At 45.4% G+C, this 27279-nt stretch overlaps 1 protein-coding gene and 1 long non-coding RNA gene across 19 annotated transcripts in view; one reads left to right on the forward strand and one right to left on the reverse strand.

Moving 5' to 3' along the window:
- Positions 1-7247: 7247 nt before the first annotated feature.
- LOC309811638 lies at positions 7248-8437 on the forward strand. Its single transcript, XR_014295219.1, has 2 exons — positions 7248-7509; positions 8277-8437. It is a non-coding gene; the product is annotated as an uncharacterized lncRNA (long non-coding RNA).
- A 9554-nt stretch (positions 8438-17991) lies between these two features.
- The window catches only part of ANKS1B (ankyrin repeat and sterile alpha motif domain containing 1B), a gene marked incomplete at both ends in the record, with an annotated part of 1184520 nt that continues 1175232 nt past the window's right edge, over positions 17992-27279 (reverse strand). For 10 of the 18 annotated variants that reach the window (XM_082634609.1, XM_082634606.1, XM_082634607.1 and 7 more), the window contains 2 exons: positions 17992-18116; positions 21573-21740. In XM_082634609.1, coding sequence (XP_082490735.1) covers positions 18006-18116; positions 21573-21740 — 279 coding nt within the window. Of the gene's footprint in view, positions 18133-21572; positions 21741-27279 lie in introns of all 18 variants that reach the window. The other 8 variants (XM_082634608.1, XM_082634605.1, XM_082634602.1 and 5 more) reach the window with 2 other exon arrangements.

Genomic DNA, 27279 nt, shown 5'->3' on the forward strand with positions numbered 1-27279 from the left:
CTTCATTCAGTATATATTTGTTGAGATCTGCCTGGCATTTTTGTAGGTATTGGGGATATAGCAGTGAGCAAAACAAAGTCCTTGCCCTCCTGCAGTTGGGGGCTAGGGAGAGGCAGAAAAAAAGTCAGTCAGTCAAATTTATAGTGATTAGTTGGTATGTAAGTGAGGAGGAGGAGGGTTACAGTTCTAGACGGAGCTGCTTGTTTGGAAGGTGACACTCGAGTTCAGACCTGAAAGGTGAGGGAGTGAGTCAGGCAAGTATCTGGAGAGAGTCCCCAAGCGAGGGTGCAGGAAGTGCAAAGACTGGAAAGTGGGACGGGTGGGTCTGTTCCAGAACCAGCATGGAGGCTGGTGTGGCTGGAGAAGACTGAGCGAAGGGAGCTTAGTAGGAAGTGCAGCCAGCTCTGTGGAGGGTCTCCCAGGCCATGGCGAGGATGTCTACCCTGAGATAGTAGCTAGCGCAGGAGTGTGAGCAGTGGGGAGATCTGACGTAAGCTGTAACTTGATCACTTGGGCAGTGGGAACCAGTTGAGGATCAGCTGAAAGGAGGACAGGTGAGGAGGGAAGCAGGGAGCCCAATGAGAAGCTTTTACAATAATCTGGGCAGAATGAAGGCGGCTAGACTGGGGTGGCGGCAGGAGAGGCTGTGACAAGTTGGATTCTGGGTATATTTTGAAGGTAAGAGTTAATAAGAGTTGCCAATGGATCGGATACAGGTTGTGAGAGGGACAAGTCAAGAATGATACCAAGGTTTTGGCCTCCGGCTTGAACAACTGGAAGAATAGAGTTGCTGTTAGCTGAGATGAGAAGACTATGTCAAAGGAGCAGGGTTTAGGACAAAGTAAGTTTGAGGTGAGTGTTAGGCAGACAGCTGGGGCTGTTGAGTAGATGGTTCTTTTATAGGAAAAGCCTGTGATGGAGACAAAAATCTGAGAGTCATCAGTGAGTTGATGGTATTTAAAACCACAGGACCAGATGCAACAAAATGGGTGTAGACAGACAAGACAGGAGACCCCAGACTGAGCCCAGGGCAGTCTGGAGGTTGGTGAGCTGAGGGACCAGCACAGGACACTGAGAAGAACCAGCAAGGACTAACAGTTGCAACTTAGTGTGGTAAGTGCAATGGGTGTGGGGTCCTTCACTCAGTGTGCTCTTGGGCAAAATTCCTTTATTGGTTTATTCGTGCAGCCACCTGTCTATCCTCTATGTCTTGAATATCTACTATGCCTAGCACTGTTTTCAGCAGCAGCCAAGGCAATAAACACATCTTAGTTGTTGGGGGGAAATTGGGGACAAGAGATAATAAGAAACCCAGAAAGTATCAGCAGTTGTCTTATCTGTGGGGGGTTCTTCCCTCTCAACATTGTTGTAAGGATTTAATAAGATAATGCTCACAGAGTGCTTACTTATCTCAGTGCTTGGACCAAGAAAGTGCTCACTGCACATTCCTTGGTGTTATTTGGGTCCCATCCTCTTTTGCGTGGCAACAGTTCCCCGACCACTCTCTCTCCCAGCAGTCATGCCTCTGCGTGATCTTTCCAAAGTGCTCATCTTACCATGTCACTTGTCTTTAAAATCCTGGACCTGCTTGTGCTCTCTTGCTTCTGTGGCGTTGTATGTGTGGTTCTCTCTTCTATACTGCCCTCCCCCACCTAATTTTTTTCCTGATTCCTTCTTATCTTTTTCCTTGAGATGATCCTTCTGCTGAAGGCTTCCCTGCCCTCTTGTAGTCCCCTCTTTTCTCTGTCATGGTTTTTTTGACCTGTATCGTTTATTTAATGGAGTCCCCCATTAGACTGTAAGCTCCATGAAAGCCAGGTCTGTTAGGTGTTTTATACCAGAGTCCAACGGAAGCCTGGCTCCAATTGGAGCCTCAGTAAATCTTTGCTGAATGATTGGAATTCCTGTATGCCCGCATGCCCATAGTGCATTCTGTGTTCTCCCTCTGCACTAGGATGTCACGAGGCTGTCAAATTAAGATGTAGCACATTACCAGCATTTTCTTTATCTTCCCATTTTAGTTTGGCATTCTGCTGTGAAGCATCGTTAGGGGAAAGTAAAACTTGGATAAAAAAAGATCTGCTTCCAAATTATATGAAATGAATAAACATATCCCTGGAGTGTTTAAGTTGGCAAGTATGGCAGTCTATTATTCAACATATGTTTTGTGTTAATATTATAATTTACTTACCGACCTTTAGAGAAGGAGAAAATGATTTTCTAATAACTCTTAGTTTCTTAAGATCACTTGAATGGATTTCCTTGCTCATACCCCCTATCCTTAAGACTATGGATATACCATACAGTTATTAAAATACCTAAATTAGGAAATCATTTGCTGTGGGGCTATGAGTTTAACCCTAGAAGAATTGTTGTGTAGTTGTATATATTCACACGGCAGGGGCAGAAGAATTTGCATCAAACATGGGACTCGCCAGAGACCAGGACTTTGAAGTCATTTGGCATCAACAGGGACTTACTGCATCAAACATGGGACTCGCCAGAGACCAGGACTTTGAAGTCATTTGGCATCAACAGGGACTTACTGCTGAGTCACATGGCATTGTGAGCAGACCAAAACTTGGGACATTTTCATTACAGTTACGATTCAGGGAAATGAGTTGCTGGTGTTCATTGTAACTTCATTTATGAGGTCAGGCCCTCAGAACTGCTTATCACATGGAAGTAAAAGAACAATCTGTCTCTGTGATTTCTCATCACCAGGGCTAGAATAAGTGTGTAGAGAGAGCATTCTGGGCCTGAGTTTGGGCTTGGTGGTTCTGAGCAACTGATCAGCTGGAAAACATCCAGCAGTGAATGAAGACTCCTGCTTAGTACCAAGGTGGCTGTTCTGAGGAGTTGGAGCAAACGTTCATATTCATCAGATCCAAATCTTCCTGCCCTCCCCAGCCCTTATTTTATCTTCACAGTAGTTGATGCGTTTGCAGACTATGCAGTCCTAGCTTACAGGGGAAGAACCACATCCCAGGCAGTTAATCTGATAAAGCCAGGGCCAGAATCCAAATCTGGTTTTCTTTTCTTTATGGAAACACCCACTGGGCTATGTATGCGTTGAGTGTTTCGGTTGGAAGTGGAATCCTCTTGGAAACGTGGCCGATGAACACCAGACTAGGGGTCAAGGTGTGGGTTTCAGCAGCTGGGGAAGATTTTGGAGATCTGTGTTTCTCATCTCTGATTTATTTGCTGCACTCTGTCAACTTTCTGAGACATAAAAAATCCTTTTTGGGAGGAAGGAAGAAGGAGCTACTGTTTTTTTAAGGGCCTTTTATGTGTCAGGCCCCAAGCTGGGCACTTTACACACATTATTTAATTAAATCCTAACAACAAGGCTGCAAGGTGTTATCTCTGTTGTCTAGATGTGGAAACAGGTGCAGAGAGGTTAAATCACTAGGGCCTCATAGGCAAGGCGGGGGAGCTGCGGTTTCGGTCCATGGCTGTTGGCCTCCACCACAGCCCCTGGGCTGGAGGATCCAGGAGGGTCATTTCAGCTCTGCACTTAATTCATTGTTCATTTCACTCATTCACATCATGGGTCATGCATGACCGATCGTAAGTCCTGAGCTCTCAGAGATGATGTAAAAGGTGGTCTCTGCTGCTGAAGAGCTTCCACTTCTGGTATCCTGGCTAACCCATCTCTGTGCCCGTAGGGATTGCTCTTGGAAAAAAAGCAGCAGGGGCCATTCTGATGGGAGCCAAACGGACAGCAGAGGTTGAGGGATGCTTTGGATTTGCCAGCACTTGGCCACGGCTCAACCTAGTCTCAGTTCACAGATGATTCAAGCACTGAGCAAGGTAGGTGGCAGCCCTACTGCGACCTGCTCCGTGGAGAAGCCTGTTTCTACTTCGAAACTTTTAGGGGGTTCATTTCACATTAGTGACAGCCCTGGGGCTAGTGGATCCATATGTGTCTTCTGCCATCTTGATTTCATTTCCTTTTCTCCTTTTCCTTCCATTTGAAAAGGTACCAACTCTCAGAGCCTCAGTTTCCTCATTTGTCAAATAAGGACCGCAACATCTAATTGCAAGGTTTTTGTGAGGCTTGAAAAATATGTCAAACATCTGACACAGGTCTCAATAGTATAATTACCTTTGTCCCAGTTACAAATTGCTATTCCTTTGCCGCCCACATTTCCTTGGTTTACAAATTGGGACTGTGCGGCTTTTGCTCCATACAACACACCTCACTCCAGGTATCCTTCTCTACCTCATGGTGGATCTATCCTCATGGCTGTTGGCTCCCAGGAGACAGACCTTGCTCAGCAGGAAAGCTGTCCCAGACGTTATTCTTTTTGGGATATGCATGCACCTGAGTGGTGGAGGATTAGGAGTGACGTTGGACAAAAGACCTTGGGCCACAGTGGCTTTGCTTTGGCTGTCAAGTGGATCCAAGTTCAAATCCTGGCTGCACTACCACTCCAGCTGTGTGGCCTTCAGCAAATGGTTTAATCTTCTCAAGGAGCTACTTCCGTGGTAACCTCGGATGTGGGGATCTACGTGGGTTGCCCAGCTTCTCAGGGGATCTGGAGGGCCTGGTCCATCCAGGAGTGAAGCTTCTCACACTTTACTGCATAAACCGCCCCCCTCCCCCAAACCCAGGTCTCACCCCAGACCAATTAACTCAGAGTTGCCGGGCATGGGACCCAGGCATCCATATGTTTGAAAGTTCCCCGGGTGATTCCAGAGCACAGCGGAGGTTGAGAACCCATGTCCTCCGCCCTTGCCCTGGATGGCCTACCAAGCCATTGCCAGTCCCACTCCTGTGCTACAGCCAGCTGTGCCTGTGATGTCTGCTTTTGCAGCATGGTTTGTCCGCCTGCTCTGTTGTGACACTCTCAGGAACGTCCCGAGCAGCACAGATGTTTGGTGTGCATATTAACACAGCTGGGGGGATGTTTCCTGCTTGGATTTGATGGCTAGCTTATAGAGCAACTCTGCCAAGGTTGGAGTATTACCAGTATTACCAGTTCCTCCTCCAGTCTCTGTCTTCTCTGTTCAGGTGTCTCACCTGTGTGTGCTTGCTTTCACCTTTTACCTAGTGCTGTGACATTTCCATTGCGACAGATACTGGTTTTTTTTGTTTGTTTGTTTGTTTTTATGGCAGATACTGTTGGTGGCCATCCTAATATCCAGTCTCTCCCTTTTCCTCACTAACAACTGCTGTATTGTTGGGAGCTGCGGTGTGCTCAGCTAAAATCAACAACAGCTACATTTTCCAATTGCTTATCTAGGGGTAGCAGATGTAAGCAGAACTTGTAGGGTGAAGCTTCCAGGAAAGCTCCTGAAAGGTTGCCTTACTCAGTTGGGAGGCAGGAGCCCTTGGTTCCTTACCATCTTGTTTCCTGACTGGAATGTGGATTCACTGAATGATGGTCTAGCAGCCATTTTGTGCTCCTGAGGTGACCTTGTCGGTGGGTGCCACAAGCTAAGGGTGGCAGAGGAGAAATACAGAAGGAGCTTGGGATTCTGATGAAAACTGGGAGCTACCATTCCAGCCCTGTACTGTTTATCTCTGAAGTGCATGGTACATGAGAAAATATTCAACCTCTCCCTTGTTTTAAGAGACTCTTATCTCTGGTCTTTGCTACTAGTCCCTGAATTCAGCTCCTGATACTCCCATAAACAAACCAAGTATATAAGAACAGTTCAGCAAATGTCAGTGACCCCTACATCCCTGTCTCTTCCATCCCCTAGCCCTAGCCACCCACCGTACCTCCTCTAATAACTGGAAATCAAGTTGGGAGGTTGTTGAAGTTTGGTGGAATCTCAGAAAGGCACAGACAAGTGATTCATGGACCAGGCCCAGTCCACAGAGGAGTTTTGTTTGGCCCACACTTATTTTTTAAAAAAAACACTGAACTTGGGCTTCCCTGGTGGCGCGGTGGTTGAGAGTCCGCCTGCCGATGCAGGGGACACGGGTTCGTGCCCTGGTCTGGGAAGATCCCACATGCTGCGTAGCGGCTGGGCCCGGGAGCTATGGCCGCTGAGCCTGCGCGTCCGGAGCCTGTGCTCTGAAACGGGAGAGGCCGCAACAGTGAGAGGCCCGCGTACCACAAAAAAACCCACTGAACTTGTTGCCAGCATTTGAAAATCTGGTGGTTTCACATAAAAATCCTGATTTCTTAGAAAATCTATTGAGCCAGGGTCTTCTTCTTTTCTGCCTGGCAGCCATCAGCTGGAACTGAGCATCAGCTGCCCCCTGAGATGATGGATGCATGTCCACCCTTCACAGTCCACCCTTCACTCATGTCACCTGTGTGGCCTGAAGGTATCTGAGTGTGCAGTCTTCCCTCTCCCTGCCAAGTGCACACCCCAGAAATGGTCTGCTAAAACAGGATTCCTGAATTTCCTGTGCCTTTCCTCCTTCCCAGTCTCCCCTGACTCAACACTAGCATGTTGGGCTTTTTGGTTTTTGTTTTTCTCTGAGAAAACTGTGCATGCATTTAAAAAAAATTATTTATTTATTTTTGGCTGCATTGGGTCTTTGTTGCTGTGCGCGGGCTTTCTCTAGTTGTGGTGAGTGGGGGCTACTCTTTGTTGCGATGCGCGGGCTTCTCATTGTGGCTTCTCTTGTTGTGGAGCAAGGGCTCTAGGTGCGCGGGTTTCAGTAGTTGTGGTTCGCGGGCTCTATAGCGCAGGCTCAGTAGTTGCGGCGCACAGGCTTAGTTGCTCCGTGGCATGTGGGATCTTCCCGGACAAGGACTCGAACCTGTGTCCCCTGCATTGGCAGGTGGATTCTTAACCACTGTGCTACCAGGGAAGCCCCTATCTTTATTTTTATTATTATTTTTATTTATTTACTTTGGCTGCATTGGGTCTTCGTTGCTGTACGCGGACTTTCTCTAATTGTAGCGAGTGGGGCCTACTTTTTGTTGCGGTGCTTGGGCTTCTTATTGCGGTGGCTTCTCTTGTGGAGCACGGGCTCTGGGCGCGTGGGCTCAGTAATTGTGGCTCACAGGCTCTAGAGTGCAGGCTCAGTAGTTGTGGCGCACGGGCTTAGTTGCTCTGCGGCATGTGGGATCTTCCCAGACCAGGGCTTGAACCCGTGTCCCCTGCATTGGCAGGCAGATGCTTAACCACTGCACCACCAGGCAAGTCCCTCATATGTCTTATTGACGAGAGGCAAAAAGAGGGAGAACTGCAGGCTCCCCGGGGAGCAGCTGTTGGGCATTTGATGGAAGCACCGAGACATCCAGAGGACAATTAAATTGAGTATTGAATATGGATAGTTTTGAATGGCTTTTATTACCATGTTGTGAACTGACTTCAAGTTGCTAAGAGCAGCTCCATCTCAGCTTGCTCTTACTGGGTGCTGAGACATCACTCCGAGTTTTCCAGTATGGCAGGACTTGCAAGATGCTCTGGGCTCGTGAAGTGACATGTGTGCTCCTCGGCTGTCTGAAAACCTCAGTGGCCGTACTGCCACCTTCAGCTGGAGTGACCCTACTGGAGCCGTTAAACGGAGAATCTCTATCTCAGTCTGACATGTGTGTAAGTCTTTATATCATTAGTCATTAACTATGCTTGGGAAGTTAAATGCCCATGAAGCTCTTACAAACAGGTCTCTGGGGTTTTGGAGAGAAAAACAGAAACTCTCTGGATGATAATTTGTAGCTATGATTATTTATGAGCAGCACAGAGAGTGCAGCATGTTGGGTTGGGAATGATCATCTCTGCATTAGCGACTCTAAGTAAAATGAGCCACGGTGAACACAGAGTGAATTCTCCGTCAGTAGACTGGCTTGAGGTCAAGACAGGAAACGGTGAAGTGGAACCGGCATTTCCCAGGTCGGCACCGAAGTCTTAGGGTTAATTCCACTGCAAAAATTTGAGTATTAATGGAATCTCATAGGTTGCTGGATGGTGATTGGGCAACAGACCTAATGAAATTCCCTGCTTTGGAACTGGTTTCTGTGGGAAGCAGGACCCTGTTGCTGGGGCAGGCTGGGCGTGTGGATGGCTGGAAGGGAGTGCGGGGGAGGCTGTTGGAGCCTTGGTGCAGGTAGACTCTGCTAGCCTTTGTTGGCTGGTTACCCAATTTTCAGAAAATGTGTCTATAACTGTCAGATTGCTTAATTTTCATAGGAAACATACTCAGTGAATAGCTTGTATAAAAAAGGAACTGAAAAACTTAATGTCTTAAAAAAAAAAAGAGGCTTCATTCCATACAGACTTCTGAACACGGTTATTGTATTCCAGTTCTGTGGAAGAACAACTCTGGAGGCTAGCCCACTTATCAAATTTTCTTTTCTTTTCAGAAATAGCTTAGGAGCAATGCTGCTTGGGATCCAAGTATGCATTTTTGCTGATTTTTGAGACTTTGGCCATGTGTTCTTTATCTAAGCCTGTCTTCTGCCCCATGATATCCAAACATTTTATGCACCAGCAATATTCCTAAGTATTCCAGCAGAAAATCTGGTATGTTTTGAAAAAAATCACTTCCATGACTTATTAATGAACTAACTAGGCATAATTTTCATTGGGTTCATTTACCCAAATTTATCATAGACTATCATTTAAGAAGAAAAAAAAATAGATGGAGTAATTGAAGTCCTTTTTGGAATAATATTAACATTCCAGGATCTCCACCCCCATGGATATTTCAGTTGCCAATGTGTCAAATTTCCCCTTCAAGAAAATGAGGTGCAAATCCCTTCAGTACAAGGTCTGCCTCTCTTCTGTTTGCCCCTCAGACTCCCTCCTCCCTCTTCCCTGCCCTGTTGTGGTTCTGGAGGTGCCTTGTGTAGACCAAATCAATGTGCTCCTTGCCCTATGGCTTCCAGTGGGTTTAGGTAATGCAGGGTGGATGGTGGAGAGTGAGATCAGGGTATTTTTTTTTTTAATTGAAGTTTAGTTGGTTTACAGTATTGTGTTAGTTTCAGGTGTACTGCAAAGTGATTCAGTTTCATACATATGTATATATTTTTTTCCAGATTCTTTTTCATTGTACGTTATTACAAGATATTGAATATAGTTCCCTGTGCTATACAGCAGGTCCTCTTTGTTTATCTGTTTTATATATAGTAGTGTGTATCTGTTAATCCCAAACTCCTAATTTATCCCTTTCCCCTTCGGTAACCATAAGTTTGTTTTCTATGTCTGTGAGTCTGTTTCTGTTTTGTAAAAAAGTTCATTTGTATCATTTTTTAGGATTCCACATATGTGAAATCATATGATACTTGTCTTTCTCTGTCTGACTGCGCTTAGTATGATAATCTCTAGATCCATCCATATTGCTGCAAATGACATTATTTCATTTTTTTAATGGCCAAGTGGTATTCCATTGTGTATATGTACCACATCTTCTTTATCCATTCATCTGTTGATGGACATTTAGGATGCTTCAATGTCTTGGCTATTGTAAAGAGTGCTGCTGTGAACATTGGGGTGCATGTATCTTAAATTAGAATTCTTGTCTTTTCTGGATATATGCCCAGGAATGGGATTGCTGGATCATATGGTAACTCTATTTTTAGTTTTTTAGGGGACTTCCATACTGTTCTCCATAGTGGTTGTACCAATTTACATTCCCAGCAACAGTGTAGCAGGTTCCCTTTTCTCCACATCCTCTCCAGCATTTATTATTTATAGACTTTTTGATGATGGCCATTCTGACCGGTGTGAGATGATACCTCATTGTAGTTTTGATTTGCATTTCTCTAATAACTAGTGATGTTGAACATCTTTTCATGTACCTGTTGGCCATCTGTATGTCTTCTTTGGAGAAGTGTCTATTTAGGTCTTCAGCCCATTTTTTTTTAAAGTTTTTTTGTCTTCTCTTTTTAAAAAAATTTATTTATTTATTTTATTTTTGCCTGTGTTGGGTCTTCGTTGCTGCACACGGGCTTTCTCTAGTTGCGGCGAGCAAGGGCTACTCTTTGTTGCGGGGTGCGAGCTTCTTACTGCGGTGGCTTCTCTTGTTGCAGAGCACAGGCTCTAGGCATGTGGCCTTCAGTAGTTGTGGCGCGCAGGCTCAGTAGTTGTGGCGCACGGGCTTAGTTGCTCCACAGCATGTGGGATCTTCCTGGACCAGGGATCGAACCCATGTCCACTGCATTGGCAGGCAGATTCTTAACCACTGTGCCACCAGGGAAGCCCACATTCTTTTTTCTAAATATTCTTTTCCATTATGGTTTATCATAGGATATTGAATATCGTTCTTTGTGTGCTATACAGTAGGACCTTGTTGTTTATCCATCCTGTATATAAAAGCTTTCATCTGCTCACCCCAACCTCCCACTCCATCCCTCCCCCAACCCTCTACCGCTTGGCAACCACAAGTCTCTTCTCTACATCTGGGAGTCTCATCAGTGTCTTATAGTTTTTGGAGTACAGGTCTTTTGCCTCCTTAGGTAGGTTTATTCCTAGGTATTTTATTCTTTTTGATGTGATGGTAAATGGGATTGTTTCCTTAATTTCTCTTTCTGATACTTTGTTGTTAGTATATAGGAATGCAATAATTTTCTGTATATTAATTCTGTATCCTGCAACTTTACCAAATTCATTGATGAGCTCTAATAGTTTTCTAGTGGTTTTCACAGTGACAGTGTTACTTCTTCCTTTCTAGTTTGGATTCCTTTTACTTCTTTTTCTTGTCTGATTGCTGTGGCTAGGACTTCCAAAACTATGTTGAAAAAAAGTGGTGAGAATGGGCATTCTTGTCTTGTTCCTGATCTTAGAGGGAATGCTTTCAGCTTTTCACCACTGAGTACAGTAAGTCCCCTACATACGAACCTTCAAGTTGCAAACTTCCAAAGATGCAAACATGCGTTCCATCAACGTCAGGCGTGAGTGAAATTGCAGCTTGCCCTCCGTCTCCTATTGCTGACGATCCTTCAGCTCTACCATCTCCCACCTCCTCCGCCTCCTCCAGTCAGTAGCTCTTATTGCCTGTTCACTTAATGCCAGCCCCCGGATGCCAGCTGTTGTACTGTACTACTGTACTTTTCAAGGTACTGTACTGTAAGATTTAAAATGTTTTCTTTATTTTTTGTGTTTGTTTTTTATGTATTATTTGTGTGAAAAGTATTATAAGCCTATTACAGTACTATATAGCCAATTGTGTTAGTTGGGTTCCTAGGCTAACTTTGTTGGACTTATGAACAAATTGGACTTAGAAACGTGCACTTGGAATGGAACTCGTTCGTATGTAGGGGACTTATTGTATGATGTTAGCTGTGGATTTGTCATGTATGGCCTTTATTATGTTGAGGTATGTTTCCTCTTTGCTCACTTTCTAGAGAGTTTTTATCATAAATGGATGTTGAATTTTATCAAAAGCTTTTTCTGCATCTGTTGAGATGATCGTATGGTTTTTCTTCAATTTGTGAGTGTGGTGTATCACATTGATTGATTTGCAGATATTGAAAAATCCTTGTATCCCTGGTATAAATCTCACTTGGTCATGGTGTATGATCCTTTTAATGTATTGTTGGATTTGTATTTTGTTGAGGATGTTTTGTATCTATATTCATCAGTGATATTGGCCTGTACTTTTGTTTTTTTGTGATATCTTTGTCTGGTTTTGGGATCAGGGTGATGGTGGACTCATAGAATGAGCTCAGAAGTATTCCTTCCCCTGCAGTTTTTTGGAATAGTTTCAGAAGGATAGGTGTTAACTCTAAATGTTTGGTAGAATTCACCTGTGAAGCCATCTGGTCTAGGACTTTTGTTTGCTGGGAGTTTTTTAAATTACTGATTCAATTTCAGTACCGGTAATTGGTCTGTTCCTATTTTGTATTTCTTCCTGGTTCAGTCCTGGGAGATTGTACCTCTCTAAGAATTTGTCCATTTCTTCCAGGTTTTCCATTTTATTGATATAGTTGTGCATAGTAGTCTTTTATAATCCTTTGTATTTCTGTGGTGTTGGCTGTAACTTCTCCTTTTTCTTTTCTGATTTTATTGATTTGGACCCTCTTTTTTTCTTGATGAGTCTGGCTAAATATTTATCAATTTTGTTTATCTTTTCAAAGAACCAGTGTTTAGTTTCATTGATCTTTTCTATCTTTTTTTTGTCTCTATCATTTATTTCTGCTCTGATCTTTATGATTTCTTTCCTTCTACTAACTTTGGGTTTTATTTGTTCTTTCTCTAGTTGCTCTGGGTGTAAGGCTAGGTTGTTTATTTGAGATTTTTCTTGTTTCCTGAGGTAAGCTTGTATCACTGTAAATTTCCCTCTTAGAACTGCTTTTGCTGGATTCCATAGGTTTTGGATTGTTGTGTTTTCATTTTCATTTGTGTCTAGGTATTTTTTGATTTCCTCTTTGATTTCTTCAGTAATCCATTGGTTGTTTAGTATTATATTGTTTAGCCTCCATGTGTTTGTGGTTTTTTGCAGTTTTTTTCTTGTAGTTGATTTCTGGTCTCATAGCGTTGTGGTTGGAAAAGATGCTTGATATGATTTCAGTTTTCTTAAATTTACCGAGGCTTGTTTTGTGGGCTAGTGTGTGATCTATCCTGGAGAATGTTCCATGTGCACTTGAAATGAATGTGTATTCTGCTGCTTTTGGATGGAATGCTCTACAAATATTAAGTCCATTTGGTCTGATGGGTTATTTAAGGTCTGTGTTTCCTTATTGATTTTCTGTCTGGATGATCTTTCCGTTGATGTAAGTGCAGTTGTTAAAGTCCCCTACTATTATTGTGTTACTGTTGATTTCTCTTTTTATGTTTGTTAATATTTGCCTTATAAATTGAGGCGCTCCTATGTTGTGTGTATATATATTTACATTTGTTATATCTTCCTCTTGGATTGATCCCTTGATCATTATGTAGTGTCCTTCTTTGTCTCTTGTAACAGTCTTTATTTTAAGGTCCATTTTATCTAAGTATTGCTACTCTAGCTTTCTTTTGATTTCCATTTGAGTGGAATACCTTTTTCCATCCCCTCACTTTCAGTCTGTATGTGTCTCTAGATCTGAAGTGAGCCTCTTGTAGGCAGCATGTATATGGGTCTTGTCTTTTTAATCCATTCAGCCAGTCTGTCTTTTGGCTGGTGGATTTAGTCTGTTTACATGTACAGTAATTATCAATATGTATGTTCTTACTGCCGTTTTGTTTATTGTTCTGGATTTGTTTTTGTAGGTCTTTTTTCCTCTTATTTTGTTCTCTTGTGATTTGATGACTATGTTTAGTGTAATGTTTAGATTCCTTTTTCTTTTTTGTTAATCTATTATAGATTTTTGGTTTGTGGTTTCCATAAGGATTTTGTATAGTAGTCTGTATATAAACGTGATTGTTTTAAGTTGCTGACCTCTTAATTTCAAATGCATTTTAAATACCCTGCATTTGTACTCTCCTCCCCTCATGACTACTGTTTTTGATATATTTTACATCTAATTGTTTTGTGTACCCCTTACCTTACTGTGGATACAGATGATTTTACTGCTGATGTCTTTTTTTTTTTTTTTTTGCAGTATGTGGGCCTCTCACTGTTGTGGCCTCTCCCCTTGCGGAGCACAGGCTCCGGACGCGCAGGTTCAGCGGCCACGGCTCACGGGCCCAGCTGTTCCGCGGCATGTGGGATCCTCCCAGACCGGGGTACGAACCTGTGTCCCCTGCATCGGCAGGCGGACTCTCAACCACTGTGCCACCAGGGAAGCCCTGCTTATGTCATTTAATCTCTGTACTAGTTTTGTGTGTGGATGATTATCTACTTTTACGGTATAAACTGTACCTTTACCAGTGAGCTTTTTTCCTTCTCTAATTTTCTTGTATCTAGTTGTGGACTTTCCTTTTTCACCTAGAGCAGTTCCTTTAACATTTGTTGTAAAGCTGGTTTGGTGGTGCTGAATTTTTTTAGCTTTTACTTGCTTGTCTGTAAAGCTTTTCATTTCTCCATCAAATCTGAATGAGAACCTTGCTGGGTAGAGTATTCTTGGTTGTAGGTTTTTCCTTTTCATCACTTTAAATGTATCGTGTCACTCCCTTCTGGCCTGCAGAGTTTCTACTGAAAAATCAGCTGATAGCCTTATGGGAGTTCCCTTGTATGTTATTTGTTACTTTTCCCTTGCTGCTTTCAATATTCCCTTTTTGTCATTTTGGTCCTGAAAACTCTGGGGCTGATGCCCTCCACTGGCAGGTGAAGCCAGGTCCTGGGGTTAGTTTAGTGCTGGTCTACTGGCAGGCAGAGCTGGTTCCTGGAGTCTGGCTGCAAGGTCCAAGGATCCCAGAGCTCGTTTCAGATCATTGGTTGGTGTGGGGCTGGGGGGGTTGCGGTTCCTGACACAGTTGGGTATGAGGTCTGGGGTGTCCTCAAGGTTGTATTGTCCTGCTAGTGGGCCAGGCCAGGGCCTAGCTGGTCCCAGGGTAGGGTCTAGACTGATGGGTGGGGATGTGTCCCAGCCCAGTTGTTTGGCCTGAGGCGTCCCTGCACTGGTGCCTGCAGGGTGGGGTCAGGTCTCATGCTAATGAGCCAAGATGTCAGCTGCCAGCACAGTGTTCATGCATTTGAGTGTTACAGTTACTGCTTTTGTCCTGAGTCCTGGTGCATGTGAGATTTTGTGTGCCCTTTAAGAGTGAAGTCTGTATTTCCCCCAGTCCTGTGGGGCTCCTGCAGTTAAGCCCTGCTGGCCTTCAAAGCCAAATGCTCTGGGGGCTTGTCTTCCTGGTGCCAGAGCCCTGGGGAGCCTGTGGGGCCCAAGGCTCTCACTCCTATGGGAGAACCTCTGCATTATAATTACTCTGCAGTATGTGGGTTGCCCACGCAGGGGGTATGGGATTTGATTATATAGCAAGTCTGCCCCTCTTACCCATCTAGTTGTGGTTCCTTCTTTATGTCTTTAGCTGTAGAAGATCTTTTCTGGTAGTTTCCAGTCTTTTTCATCAATGATTGTTCTGCAGATCATTGTGATTTTGGTGTGCTCCTGAGAGGAGGTGAGCGCAGGGCCTTTCTACTCTGCCATCTTGGCCGCTCTCCCTGAGATCAGGGTATTTTGATCCCTGGCTCCCTTTCTGAAGCCCACAGCACCTGTCTGGAAGCCCCCTCCACAAGCCGCCTCCTTTCCCACTCCCCTCAGGCCACGCCAGCCCAGGGTTAGTTTCCCTACATGCTGCCAAGACCTTTGTAAGTATTCTACTTATTAAACTCTTAAATTCTCCAAATTGGAGTGTGCCATCTACTTCATGCTGGATCATAACTGACACAAATAAGCACTGATCCACAGAGATAATAAATAAGAGGATTGCTGACCTCTTGGTGGTTAGCAAGGACTAAACAGGGGCTGAATTAGCCCAGGCAAAGCATTACTGTCTAAAATCCCAGCCCAAACCTGCCCTTCTGCCTCTGTGAATGTTGCCCCATCTCCCGATGGTTTTAGCCCTTTCGGGTTCAAAGCCCTAGGCCTCTGCACGTCAGGCTGGGAGCACCCCGAGATTGGTTTGGCATGTGTTTTGGAGAGTAACTTGGATCCAGCAGTGGGGAGATCTTTTGCTGAAAGTCACAGGATATGGAATGTGAATCATTGATTTTTCCAGTGTGTCTCTAACATGACCCTTTTATTACTTGACTCATAGCTGGTACTTGTATTTTAGGAAAAATGAGTGTTGTTATGGAAAATCTGTGTTCCCTCAAAATCCATATATTGATGTCCTAATGCTCCATGTTGAGTATTTGGAGGTGGGCCTTTGGGAGATAATCAGGGTAAGATGGGGTCATGGGGGTGGGGCCCTCATGATGGGATTAGTGCCTTTATAAGAAGAGAAGCCAGAGAGCTTGATGCTCCCCCATCCTCTGCAGACACACACCACAGAGAGGTCATGTGAGCACACAGCAAGACAGCCGCCACCAACAAGCCAAGCCAGGAGAAAAGGGCCTTAGAATGAAACCTACCTTGCTGGCACCTTGATCTTGGACTTCCCAGGACCTCCAGAACTGTGAGAAATAAATTTGTTGTTTAAGCCACCCAGTATTTTGTTATGGCAGCCTAAGACAAACATGTAGATGTTGTCCTATAAAAGTAATCCCGTTTTTTGGTCCTTCCTCTTTTACCAATTTCTGTTTTGGTAATTCTTCCTTATAGCCCACTTTAACATTAAAGACAATGGGGGCTTTATGGCTGAAATTCAAGCTTTAAAGGCCTGGCTGAACTTGGAAATGAGCAAATTTTCTCAATTTTGCCAAATGAAAAAATCCCTTTAGCTATGGATGCTGAGAAGGCTGGGCCTTTGGTTCTATCCTAAATGGAAGTGGGAAGGTGCTCACAGAATGATGCCAAGCACCAGCAGCTGTACAGTTTCCATTTTATTTTGTGTGTGTTTTTTTATAGGATATAAATAATGACAAAAATTACAAAATTTATAACTGGAAGCCCAAGCATATTTACATGTTTCCTTTTCAGCAAAGCTACTATTTACTTTGCTCCTATACAGTTTCTTTTTGGTACCATATTTTAGGGTTATTTTACTCTCAATTTACTACATACATATCAACAGTGAATAGGCAAAATATATACAAGGAACTGTTCAGTTCAAGTAATTTAATATTGTATTAAAATTCTCCAACACTGAACTAAAACCATATATATTTGTCAGTTTGAAATAAAATTTAGTTGTTTTTCTTTAAAACTCACCAACTGATGAATGTAACTGATAATCTCAGGTTTAAAATAATATTGGTTAATTTAAAAAAATTAAGACAATCTCACAATTTATCAATATCGCTTATTATAATGAACTCCAAAATGATTCACAATATGATTGGTTAGAACAATATACATTAAAATGTTATTTTTTCTATAATGATATTGGTACTGTTTATATAATTTGATTCTACATAAATATACATTATGGTATCATACAAATACTCCACAGAGACATTAAAAAAATTAAAATACCTTAATGAAATGTAAGTAAATTTTATTTAATCAAAGAGTAAGCAAACATTTATTTATTTATTTTGTTTCAAGAAAAGAGTTTTATTACTTTGGAATCTCTATTTTTTTTTGTATTTGTGTTTTTCTAGAAAAAAAAATTTTTTTTTGCAATAGAATTTTATTAACACCTTTCTCAAACAAACAAGGTTTCCATGACAGAAATCTTGACAGCAGGAGCCCTAGATTTTTTGTTTAACAACATGTTTTTTAAAACTGTGAAGTTAAAAAAAAAAAAAAAATCTTTGCAGGCTTATGGCTGTGTCAGCACTTTCGGTGATGCCAGCCTGCTTGCCCAAATCTCCTGCTCTAGTGAGCGTCTCTGGTATAGTACTTTGCAACGCCCAAGCCAGTCCTCTTGGTAGTAGCAGTAGAAATTTAGTTATTTGAAATGAAAGCAAAACATCCCTCACAACTAACCTAGTTTTCTTATCAATGTGTTAGTGAAACATTCTTTTAATAAAAATATTTAATACAAGACACATTTTTCTGTGCATAATAAATTCCTCTGTTTTAAATCATTAAGTTTTTGAATCAATCCATAGATGTAAAGGTTTCTTTATCTGACATAGTTGATTACATATAAAATCCACAAATATAGAAATTGGGAAATAGGATTTCCTGGCAATCAGGGGTACTTTTTGTTCTTTTGCATGAAACGATACTCAGTGAGATAATGATTTTACAGATGCTTTCTGGGGGTAGTTCTGTTCTCATTCTACCTTGAAAACTGCTGACAGTGAAAAATAAACCCAAGATTTTTATACTTTTAGGCAGTATTAGAGATCCCCTGTATTTTTTTTTCTTAAGGTATTATCCCCAAATACAGCAAAGCAAGTGTTGGGGCCAAGTCACTAGAAATACCTTGGGTGGTGGCAGGGAGGGGAGTCAGGAGAGTGAGCCACAAACCTCAACTCGTTTCTCTCAGGGGTTACGGCTGGAAAGTCTTGGTTGCACTTTCTGTCACTGGTGCAGAAAGAACGTCCCCAGGAATGGCTAGTGGCCTTTCGCCCGTGACAAGGCCACACAAACAGCAGTCTTCCTCCTGCGCTGGGTGGAAAGCCTGCTCCGGGACTGCTCGGCGTGCAAGGCACCGCGAGGACGGGACGACGGTGAGTATCAGAAAATCGTGGTCTCATACTTGGTATTTATTCCCCTCTTGGCTTCTTGTCCCGGCTCCACAATCCACGGCAGATTGGCCAGAGTCTTTTGCTCAGATGGGTCTATCTGCTTTAAAACAGAAAGGCTGATGCCCGTTATACGGTACCTGCCTGGGGTTGCACGCATGCATCCTAACGCTGCCTGGAAACCAGCACTGTGCTCTGGCAAGACCTCAGGATGTTGGGGGGGTGAGAGTCATCTGTTTGTTCTTCTGATACCCATTTACTGCAAGGCACTGGGCGGGGGGGATGGTGAGTGAGACACGGCCCTTGCTCTTGAAGGCACACAGGTGGGGAGCAGACGTAGGAATACTTTACTGAGAAGTGAGATTTGAGGGGGAAGACGGTGCTCTGGGGGCACCCAGGAAGGCCACTGACTGCATGTCAGGAGCCAGGGGGGCTTCCTAGAGAAGGTGCACCAGGCTATGTCCTGCCTGCCTCTCAAGCCTCCAGTAGTTTCCATTACAGTCAGAATAAACCCAGAGTCCTCGAGGTGACCCACGGTGGCCCTGTGCACCTGCCTTTCTATGCTCCAGCCACACCGGCCTCCCTGCTGCTCCCTGTACACCAAGCCCCAGCCCAGAGCCTCTGTGCTCATCACGTATCTGCCTCAATACTCTCCAGACATCTGCCTGCTTTATGCCCTAATGTCAATCAGGGTGCAGTTCAAACATCACCTCCTCACCAGTTTACCCCAAGCAAAATAGCACCTCAACTTTTCTGCTCTCCTCTGCTGCTCTATTCTTTATAATCCTTTTGCCACATACATCATGTTTATTTGTTCATCCTCCACTACAATGTATGCTTATGAAGGTGGGATTCTGTCCTGTTTACCCGTTTCCCTCAAACTCAGAAAAACTCCTGGCAACCCACTAAACAGTAGGCACCCAGTAAATACTTGTTGACTAGACATTATTTAAAAATTAATTACGGTAATGTCTAAACGGAGAGCTGGAGGAGAAGCAAGAGTTTCCTGGTAAAGGCAGGGGGTGTGGAGCAGCATGTGCAAGATCCCTGAGGTAAGGGAAAGAGGCCATCTGAGGGCTTGCAGTCAGGTCGCCGAGGGGGCCCCAGTGGGGAGACAACTGAGGGAGAAGAGGTGAGTGGGTCCAGGTCAGGGTGAGCCTTGAACCAAACTGAGCTGTAAAACGTCAACACCATTTCAGCCCCTGTCTGTACAAGGTTAAACAGGCCCTTTCCGGGTGAGGCTTGAGTTCTGAGCTCTCACGGGGGGCCTGAGGCAGTTCTCCACCAGATTGCTGCCTCTTTCTTTGGTGTGTCCATGTCTGCCCCTGGCCACCTGCTCTGCTCAGGAAACTGGAGCAAGGGAGCTGCCCGAAGAGTGCCAGGTCTGTGCCCATCAGCCACCTGCAATTTGACTGTATCTCCACAAGGCTGTGGGGAGGACTCTACATGTCTAATCATGGGCTGTTTCTCAAAAATAAACTACTGGGGCTGAGGGAAATGGAACACAGACACCTGTTGAGGGGGATGGGATCTTGGGGCAGTTAAAGGACAGCAGTATTATTCACTGTATGTTTCATATTTTTCAGTGAAGGCTTCTAAGTGAATATTCTGAGCTCTTATGGCACACACCCTTTGTGCTCATCTGGAAGAAGTCTATGGGGACCAGACAAAAGTCAGATGGAGGTCCCTGCCACGAACAGATTTATCCAGCCCACACGGGAATGAATACAGTAGCCTAAGAGCTAATCCCCCAAATGTTCTGGAAATTCCTGGACATTTAACTTGCTTTTTGTGTGGGATAAGATAGATGATAAATAAACAGGAGAAGTCAGGAGAAGCCTGGGTGGTCCAGGAGAAGCCTCTTTGTGTAGCTGGGCCCTGGATGACAAGCCAGACTCAGCCGTGCAGAAACAAGGGGGAGACAAAGCCAGGTGGAGGGAACAGGGAGCACAGAGGCCTTAGGTGGGAGTGAGCTTTGTTTGTTTCCAGGAAGAGGAAGGCCTGAGTGTCAGGAGTGTGGTGGGAAATTGGGGCAGTGGTACCATGCTCTGATCTGTGTTTTAAGAAGGTCACCCTGGTTGCCCGACAGAGGAGGGGAGTGCTTAGGAGATGTATGGGAGTATTTTGGAGGTTACTGGTGGTGATGGCTTGGATGGGAAGAGTGACAGAGGAAATGGAGAGGAGTGGACGGATCTGAGAGATGTTTTAGGGGCTGAACGGATGGAATCTGCTTGTGGGATGGACACAGGTGAGAGGAAGACAGAAATCAAGGGTGTCTTCTAGATTTATGGCTTGAGCAACATGGTGAATGGTTATGCCGTTTACTGAGCTGGGAGAGACAGAGAAGCAGCTTTGCGGAGAGATCAAGAATTCTGTTCTGGACACACTAAGTTTCAGATGTGTGTTAAGCCTCGAAGGAGAAATGAGGGAGCAATTGAACCTGTAAGTCTGCCGTTCTGGGAGTGCTTCAGGATTGGAAGCCAGCGGGGCCGGGAGGGGCTGAGGTGGGTCAGAAGGAAAGTCAGAGGACGCGTGCAGTTACTGGTGATGATCAGCGCTGAGGGGTGAGTGTGGGAGTGAACGGTGAGGTGGGGGAAGAGGTCTGAGAGGTGAGGTGTCAAGGAGCACAGGGGCCAGACGCTGGGAGGATCATCCCCATGGATGTTGAAGTTGCCGAGAATGGAGACAGGAGTAGCGGCCAAAGAGAAGATAGTGAACGAGAAGCCACATGGTCACAAAGGGTGGTGCCTCTGCAAACATTAAAAACCCTACAATTCCCCACGACTCTGGGGACAGGGCTCGGTGGGGAGGAGGGAGTCACAGGCGGAAGGATATGTGGGCTGAGTGGTGCCTCTGAGGGTGCCTGCTGCCCTGAGTCCCAGAGTTTCTAGGATGCCATACGGCAGCAGAAACCAGACGGGAGGCTTCCAGCTTCTGGGTATTGCTACCACCAGAGGAGGCCGCTTTGAAGTCATGAAAGTCTGTTAGGACAGGATGTGTGCAGAGCGTGTGGGAGGGAAGGGGGGAAATTTCTGGAGGGAGGCAGATGCCGGGGAGGAGGGGCGGTACCTTCTGAACAGTCCCCGCTCTGCAGGAAGCCTGCGCCTAGGTCTCCTTGTCAGGCCCGCGTACAGCCTGCGCCTGCAGCCTCCTCTAGCTGGGTACCAGGGATGCCCTCCCCGTGAGCCTCTGCCACCCTCTCTGCTGCCCAGCGGCTTGCCCCCTAGAGGGGTGGCAGCCGGGGCCTCAGGGATCCTTTTTCCCAAGATCGCCCGGACCTTGAGGAAAGACTCCCCCCGGAGGCCAGCAGCACCCAGTCCCCTCACAGGCTGCTGCAAGGGACAAAAGAAGTGGAATTTTCTTGGGAGCCTCCAAGTTCAGGCAGATGGTCCCCAAGACTTTGCAGGAACCGGGCTGAGAGGAGCACAGACACATGCCAGGAGGAGGCCGAGGGAAGGACAAGAATGGCAGGCCCTGGATTCCCACCAGCCCCCACGGCACCAAGGATCCCTCCCCTCCAGTTCAAGGTTTTCAGAACATCTGTGTCTTTTCTACTTACCACCGACTTGCGAATGCTGACTCGGGGCTTGGGGATGGGCTTGGAGGGCTTGTTTTCAAAGCTTTCTGGAAGCGTGGAGGAATGCCCCCCTTTCCTGGCTTGCAGCGCGAGCTGGTAAGCAACTTCAAATGCCTGTCCCAGCGTTAGGATGATCTCGTAGGCTAAATTCTGCAAGAGAAATGAGGAAGCATTTATGACAGCATCTTCCGGATCAGAACAGAGGCTGAGGAACACCGAGGGGGTGAACCGGCAAGGACCCTGAACTGCTCCACCTGATGTGGCAGAGAGCCAGGGGAAATCTGACTAACAGGACACTCTGGGTCCAATTCAGGGTCTGTACGAGGCATCAGTTACTGACACGATGCACTTGCTTACAGCCACCTAAGGAGCCTGCACCGGGACCCTGGAGCCCGCTCCATCCGGGGTGGCTGCTTTGCTCCCAGGTCTCGGAAGGGAAGGGGTCCCTCAGCCTGGGAGGAGGATCCCACACACTCCACAGGAGGTGTTCCTGAGAAGCTGGGGTCTTTTTACCTCCAGCATCTGTGATTCAGTGAACATCTCTGAGACATAATCAAAATCTAATTTAGGCAGAGGGGAGAGGCATTAGTCATGCTGGTGTGGCGTCTCACACTCACAGCAGCGAGCATGCAAACAGAGCCAATTATCCATCTATTTCTTGAGGCGTTGCTCTCCCTGTGGGTCCACTCCATATTTTATCATCAAATCAGCAAGAGACAGGAGATCCTGTCAGGCTCGAATGCCATGCCAAGCAGTGTCTGGGAGAGAAGTTCTTTCCTTTGGACCTTCAATCACTCCCCTCAGGACGTCTAGCTTCTCGTCTCCAGATTCGTACTTCATTTCTGCCTTCTCTTCTGAGCACAGTTCCACCCTGTCTGCTCTGAGAAAACAGGACATTGTCTGACCCCACAGAAGCAGGATCTCGACAAGACCCTGAGGTCACAGTGCATCAAAGAGCTGGATGCCTGTGGGTCACAGAGAGCTTTCTTACAACCACTGCACCAGCTGAGAGCCGGCGTGGTCTGTCCCAAGTTTCCATGCTCACGAGCGCCCCTAGAAAGTCTATGTGGTTTTTTCCTCAAAACCACAGAAATTGCTTTTGCTGATGTTGCACCCCTGCTCCCTCCGCCCCAGTCAAGCACACAGAACATCTTGATTCCCATGATTCTGGGGAGATCCGCTGAGGACCATTCTCACTTGACGAAGATGGAGGGAGACACGGCATGGCTGTCAGGGCTCGGGTGGAAGAGGCCCACAGGTCGCCAGACGGACCAGATTTCAGATCTACACCGGACTGCCAGGGTTTAGGCCCAAGCCCGAGGGGAAATGCCTCTGAGTGTGAGAACTGGTCTGACAGAGGATGTGTCTTCTCCTCTGAGCTACTTGTTAAGAAGCCGTGGCCCCTCAAGACAGACGTGTGCTTACTGGAGACCTAGCCTTGCACAGCCAGCTGAGAACTTCCTGCAAGGAGCTCGGGGCCCGAGTTTGCCTCCAAGCATGCATCAGACTAGGAAATTAGTAACGCACGGACAAGTGACAGTGGAGGGCTGGCGGACAGCTACAGCCGTGGCTGCACCAGGAGGGCTGAACCCTCAGTGCCTACGCCTGGCACTCGCGTCACCACCAGTGTTGCCCATTTCCTGGTGTGCAATGGGTCCCCTGGAAAGGGGACCTGGGGCTTTGGGCTTTGGCTGTCCCCATGAAGTCCGGACTCTTGTCCACAGGTGCTGTGGAGATAGTGGCTGTCTATCTGTCAGGGACACGTAGCAGATATTCATGCTCTGGGTGGGCAACTGGAGTAAGGGAAAGATGGCAGATGCAGCGGTTCTGTAACATGTTGCTTTCTGATGCCGGAACAAAGGTGCTTAATGAGTGTGAATTCCTTTATCGTTAACCTAGAAACAAGTTCCTGAAAGTGAGATTTACTTAAAGTTCCAGTGTCTTCAGATGAAAGCCAAAGATGCTCATTTGAGCAGGTGAGATTTTCACAAGATTTTGATGAGAAGGCTAAAGGTTTTTGGAAGCTTCGGGGTTAGAAGCTCTGCCCTCCTTTCATTGTAAAGAAGTTCCTGGTGTTAGGAAATCGCTGAGATAAGACACAGAGACCAGACCAGACTGTGAGGTTTCCTGCCAAGCAGCTTTTCCTAGTTTGGCTTGCATTCTTTCTCCATGACGTCTTGCTTTTCGTTTCATGTAGAATGCTGCATTTTAAGAGTTCTTTTATGATCTGTAAAGAGTTGGACATTGTTACCTTTCCTACACTTTCTGCCACCTCGGTGTTTGAGGCTTCAATTCTGGATGCCAGTGACAGCCCACAAGGAGCAGCTGGTTGCTGATGGGGCTTTGCACGCGGAGTCCTGTGCTACCAGCGTATCAGGGCCCTTGAGGGCACAGATCCTCATCAGATGGGACCTGAGGACACACGTTTGAATGGGAAGGTGGGTTCACTTCTCCAGCCTCTCCTTAGTAATATCCCCACTACTTAAAATGGGAGGAGAGTTACTGTGAGAGCAGAAGACACTATAGGAAAGGGCTAAAAATGTTACCGTAATCTGATCAGAGAGGCTTAGGTGACAAGGCCTTGCTTCCTCCTTTGAGCCAGGCTTGATCCCAGAGATGCTGCCTGGCACTGAAGAGCCAGGGACGCTGCTCAGAAAGCCTGAAAGCCCACTTAGTTTCTGGTTACAGTGTATCATGGTCTTCACAACTGTGGGAGGCCAGGGCCAGAGACTGTGCCTGGCACACAGTAGGCACACAATCACAATAGATGCTTGTCTGCTGAGTGAATGAATGAATATCTAAAGGGCAAGCTGGAGTCATAACACTACTAGCTATCACTGTAGGTAGTACGGCTTCCATTCAATGAGGACTTCGCAGATATTAGGCATTGTACCAAGCACTAGATCTATCTCATTTAAGTCTTACCACAGTCATCTGTAGTAGAATATCATTACCCTTATTTTATAGATGAGGAAATTGAGGCTCAGAGAGGTTAAGTAACTTACCTGACATCACAGAGCTAGAAAGTTACAGAGCAGTGGTATATTTGTGACTCAAAAGTCTGTGTTCTTAATTCTAATTCAAAAAGATACATGCACCCCAATGTTCAAAGCAGCACTATTTACAATAGCCAAGACATGGAGCATGGAAGCAACCTAAGTGTCCATCGACAGATGAATGGATAAAGAAGATGTGGTGTGTGTGTGTGTATATATAATGGAATATTAGTCATAAAAAAGAATGAAATAATTCCATTTGGAGAAACATGTATGGACCTAGAGATAATCATATTAAGTGAACTAATTCAGAGAAAGACAAATATATCACTTACAAATGAACGTATTTATAAAACAGAAATAGACTCACAGATATAGAAAACTTAAGGTTACCAAAATGGGGCTTCCCTGGTGGCACAGTGGTTGAGAATCCTCTTGCCAGTGCAGGGGACATGGGTTTAAGCCGTGGTCTGGGAAGATCCCATATGCTGCAGAGCAACTAAGCCTGTGCGTCACAACTACTGAAGCCCACGCACCTAGAGCCCATGCTCCGCAACGAGAAGCCACTGCAATGAGAAGCCTGTGCACTGCAACGAAGAGTCACCCCCACTCGCTGCAACTAAAGAAAGCCCGCACAGCAGCAAAGACCCAGCACAGCCAAAAATAAACAAATCAATTAATTTTAAAAAATTACCAAAGGCGGGGGGGGGGAGGGATAAATTAGGAGTTTGAGATTAGCAGATACACACTACTATAGATAAGACAGCAGAACAAGATCCTACTGTATAGCACAGGGAACTATATTCAACATCTTGTAATAACCTATAATGGAAAAGAATCTGAAAAAGAACATTATATATGTGTGTGTGTGTGTGTGTGTGTGTATTATATATATATAGGCTGGTGCCTAGGTTGTTAACTTACTGACCAGAAGTGAATCTCTTAACTTTGTATCAACTCTGCCAATCCACGGTATTATTTACATTAAACATTATACTCGAACCAAATATACATATACATATATACACACACACACACATATATATAGAAACTGAATCACTGTGCTGAAATCCTGAAGCACTGTACATCAACTATACTTCAAACAAAAAAGTCTCTGTTCTTACCCTCCTGTGTGGGTAGCTTGTCTCCAAGGTGGCAGCCATCCCTCTTCCCCTTGCTTCACGCCATGGTGTGAGAGGGGCTGTTGAGAGGGCTAGTCTGCTCCTCCACCTCCTTGAATCTGGAGTGGTTATACTGACTTTCTTAACTAACAGAATGTGCAGAAGTGACATGCTGGGACTTCTGAGATTACACTGTGAGAGGTCTCTCAGCTTCCACCTTGGCCTCATGGAACATTCCCTCTGAGGGAAACCAGCCACATATAAAAAGTCTGACCTCCCTGAGATCACCATGTTGTGAGTATGTCCAAGCTGGCCAGGGGAAGAGGCTGCCTGGAGAGAAACAGCAGTTGCAGTCACCCCAGCCCAGGCTCCAGATATGAAGCAAAGGAGTGATACTGGACATTCAAGCTCCAGGAGATGCTACACAGAGGACCAAGGCCCCAGAAAGATGGCCCCAGTCAAGCCGTCCCAGCATCTGCAGTCATCTGAGTCACCTAGTGGAGGCCCCAGATACTGTGGAGCACAAGAGCAGCACTGCCGTGCTCTGCCCAGATTCCTGACTCTCAGAGTCGTAAACGTGATAAAGTGGACGTTGTTTTACAGCACTAAGTTTTGGGGTGGTTTGCTAAGTAAGCAGCAATAGATAACTGGAATACCATGCAGTGCTAAGGAAGGCTGGCTGGACCCTCATTCAGGTGGTGGAAGAGGAACCATCAGCCTGCGAGCTGGTCACAATTAGCAAACTGAATCCACAAAACAAAGATTATACACCATGACCAAGGTGGATTCATCCCAGGATCACAAGGATAGTTCAACATACACAAATCAATCAAGGTGATATACCACATCAACAAAAGGAAAGGTAAAAACCACATGGTCATCTCAATAGATGCAGAAAAAGCATTTGATAAAATTAAACATCCATTTATGATAAAAACTCTTACAAAAGTGGGTATAGAGGGAACATATCAACATAATAAAAGCTATTTATGACAAACCCATGGCCAATATAATATTCAGTGGTGAAAATCTGAAAGCCTTCCTGCTAAAATCTGGAACAAGGATGCCCACTCTCACCACTTCTATTCAACATAGTATTGGAAGTCTTAGCCACAGCAATCAGACAAGAAAAAGAAAAGGTATCCAAATTGGTAGGGAAGAGGTAAAATTGTCCTTATATGCAGATGACATGATACTATATATATAGAAAACCCTAAAGATTCCACACAAAAACTACTAGAACAGTAGTAGTACAAATTCAGCAAGGTAGCAGGATACAGGATTAACACACAGAAATCAGTTGCATTTCTTTACCCTAACAGTGAGATGTCAGAAAGGGAATGTAAGCAGTCTCTTGAAGTTGCATCAAAAAAGACTTAGGGGGCTTCCCTGGTGGCGCAGTGGTTGAGAGTCTGCCTGCTGATGCAGGGGACATGGGTTTGTGCCCCGGTACAGGAAGATCCCACATGCCGTGGAGCGGCTGGGCCTGTGAGCCATGGCAGCTGAGCCTGCGCATCCAGAGCCTGTGCTCCGCAACGGGAGAGGCCACAACAGTGAGAGGCCCGCATACCG

Source organism: Mesoplodon mirus (genome assembly GCF_964341445.2).
Source record: "Mesoplodon mirus genome assembly, chromosome: 11".
NCBI lineage: Eukaryota > Metazoa > Chordata > Mammalia > Artiodactyla > Ziphiidae > Mesoplodon > Mesoplodon mirus.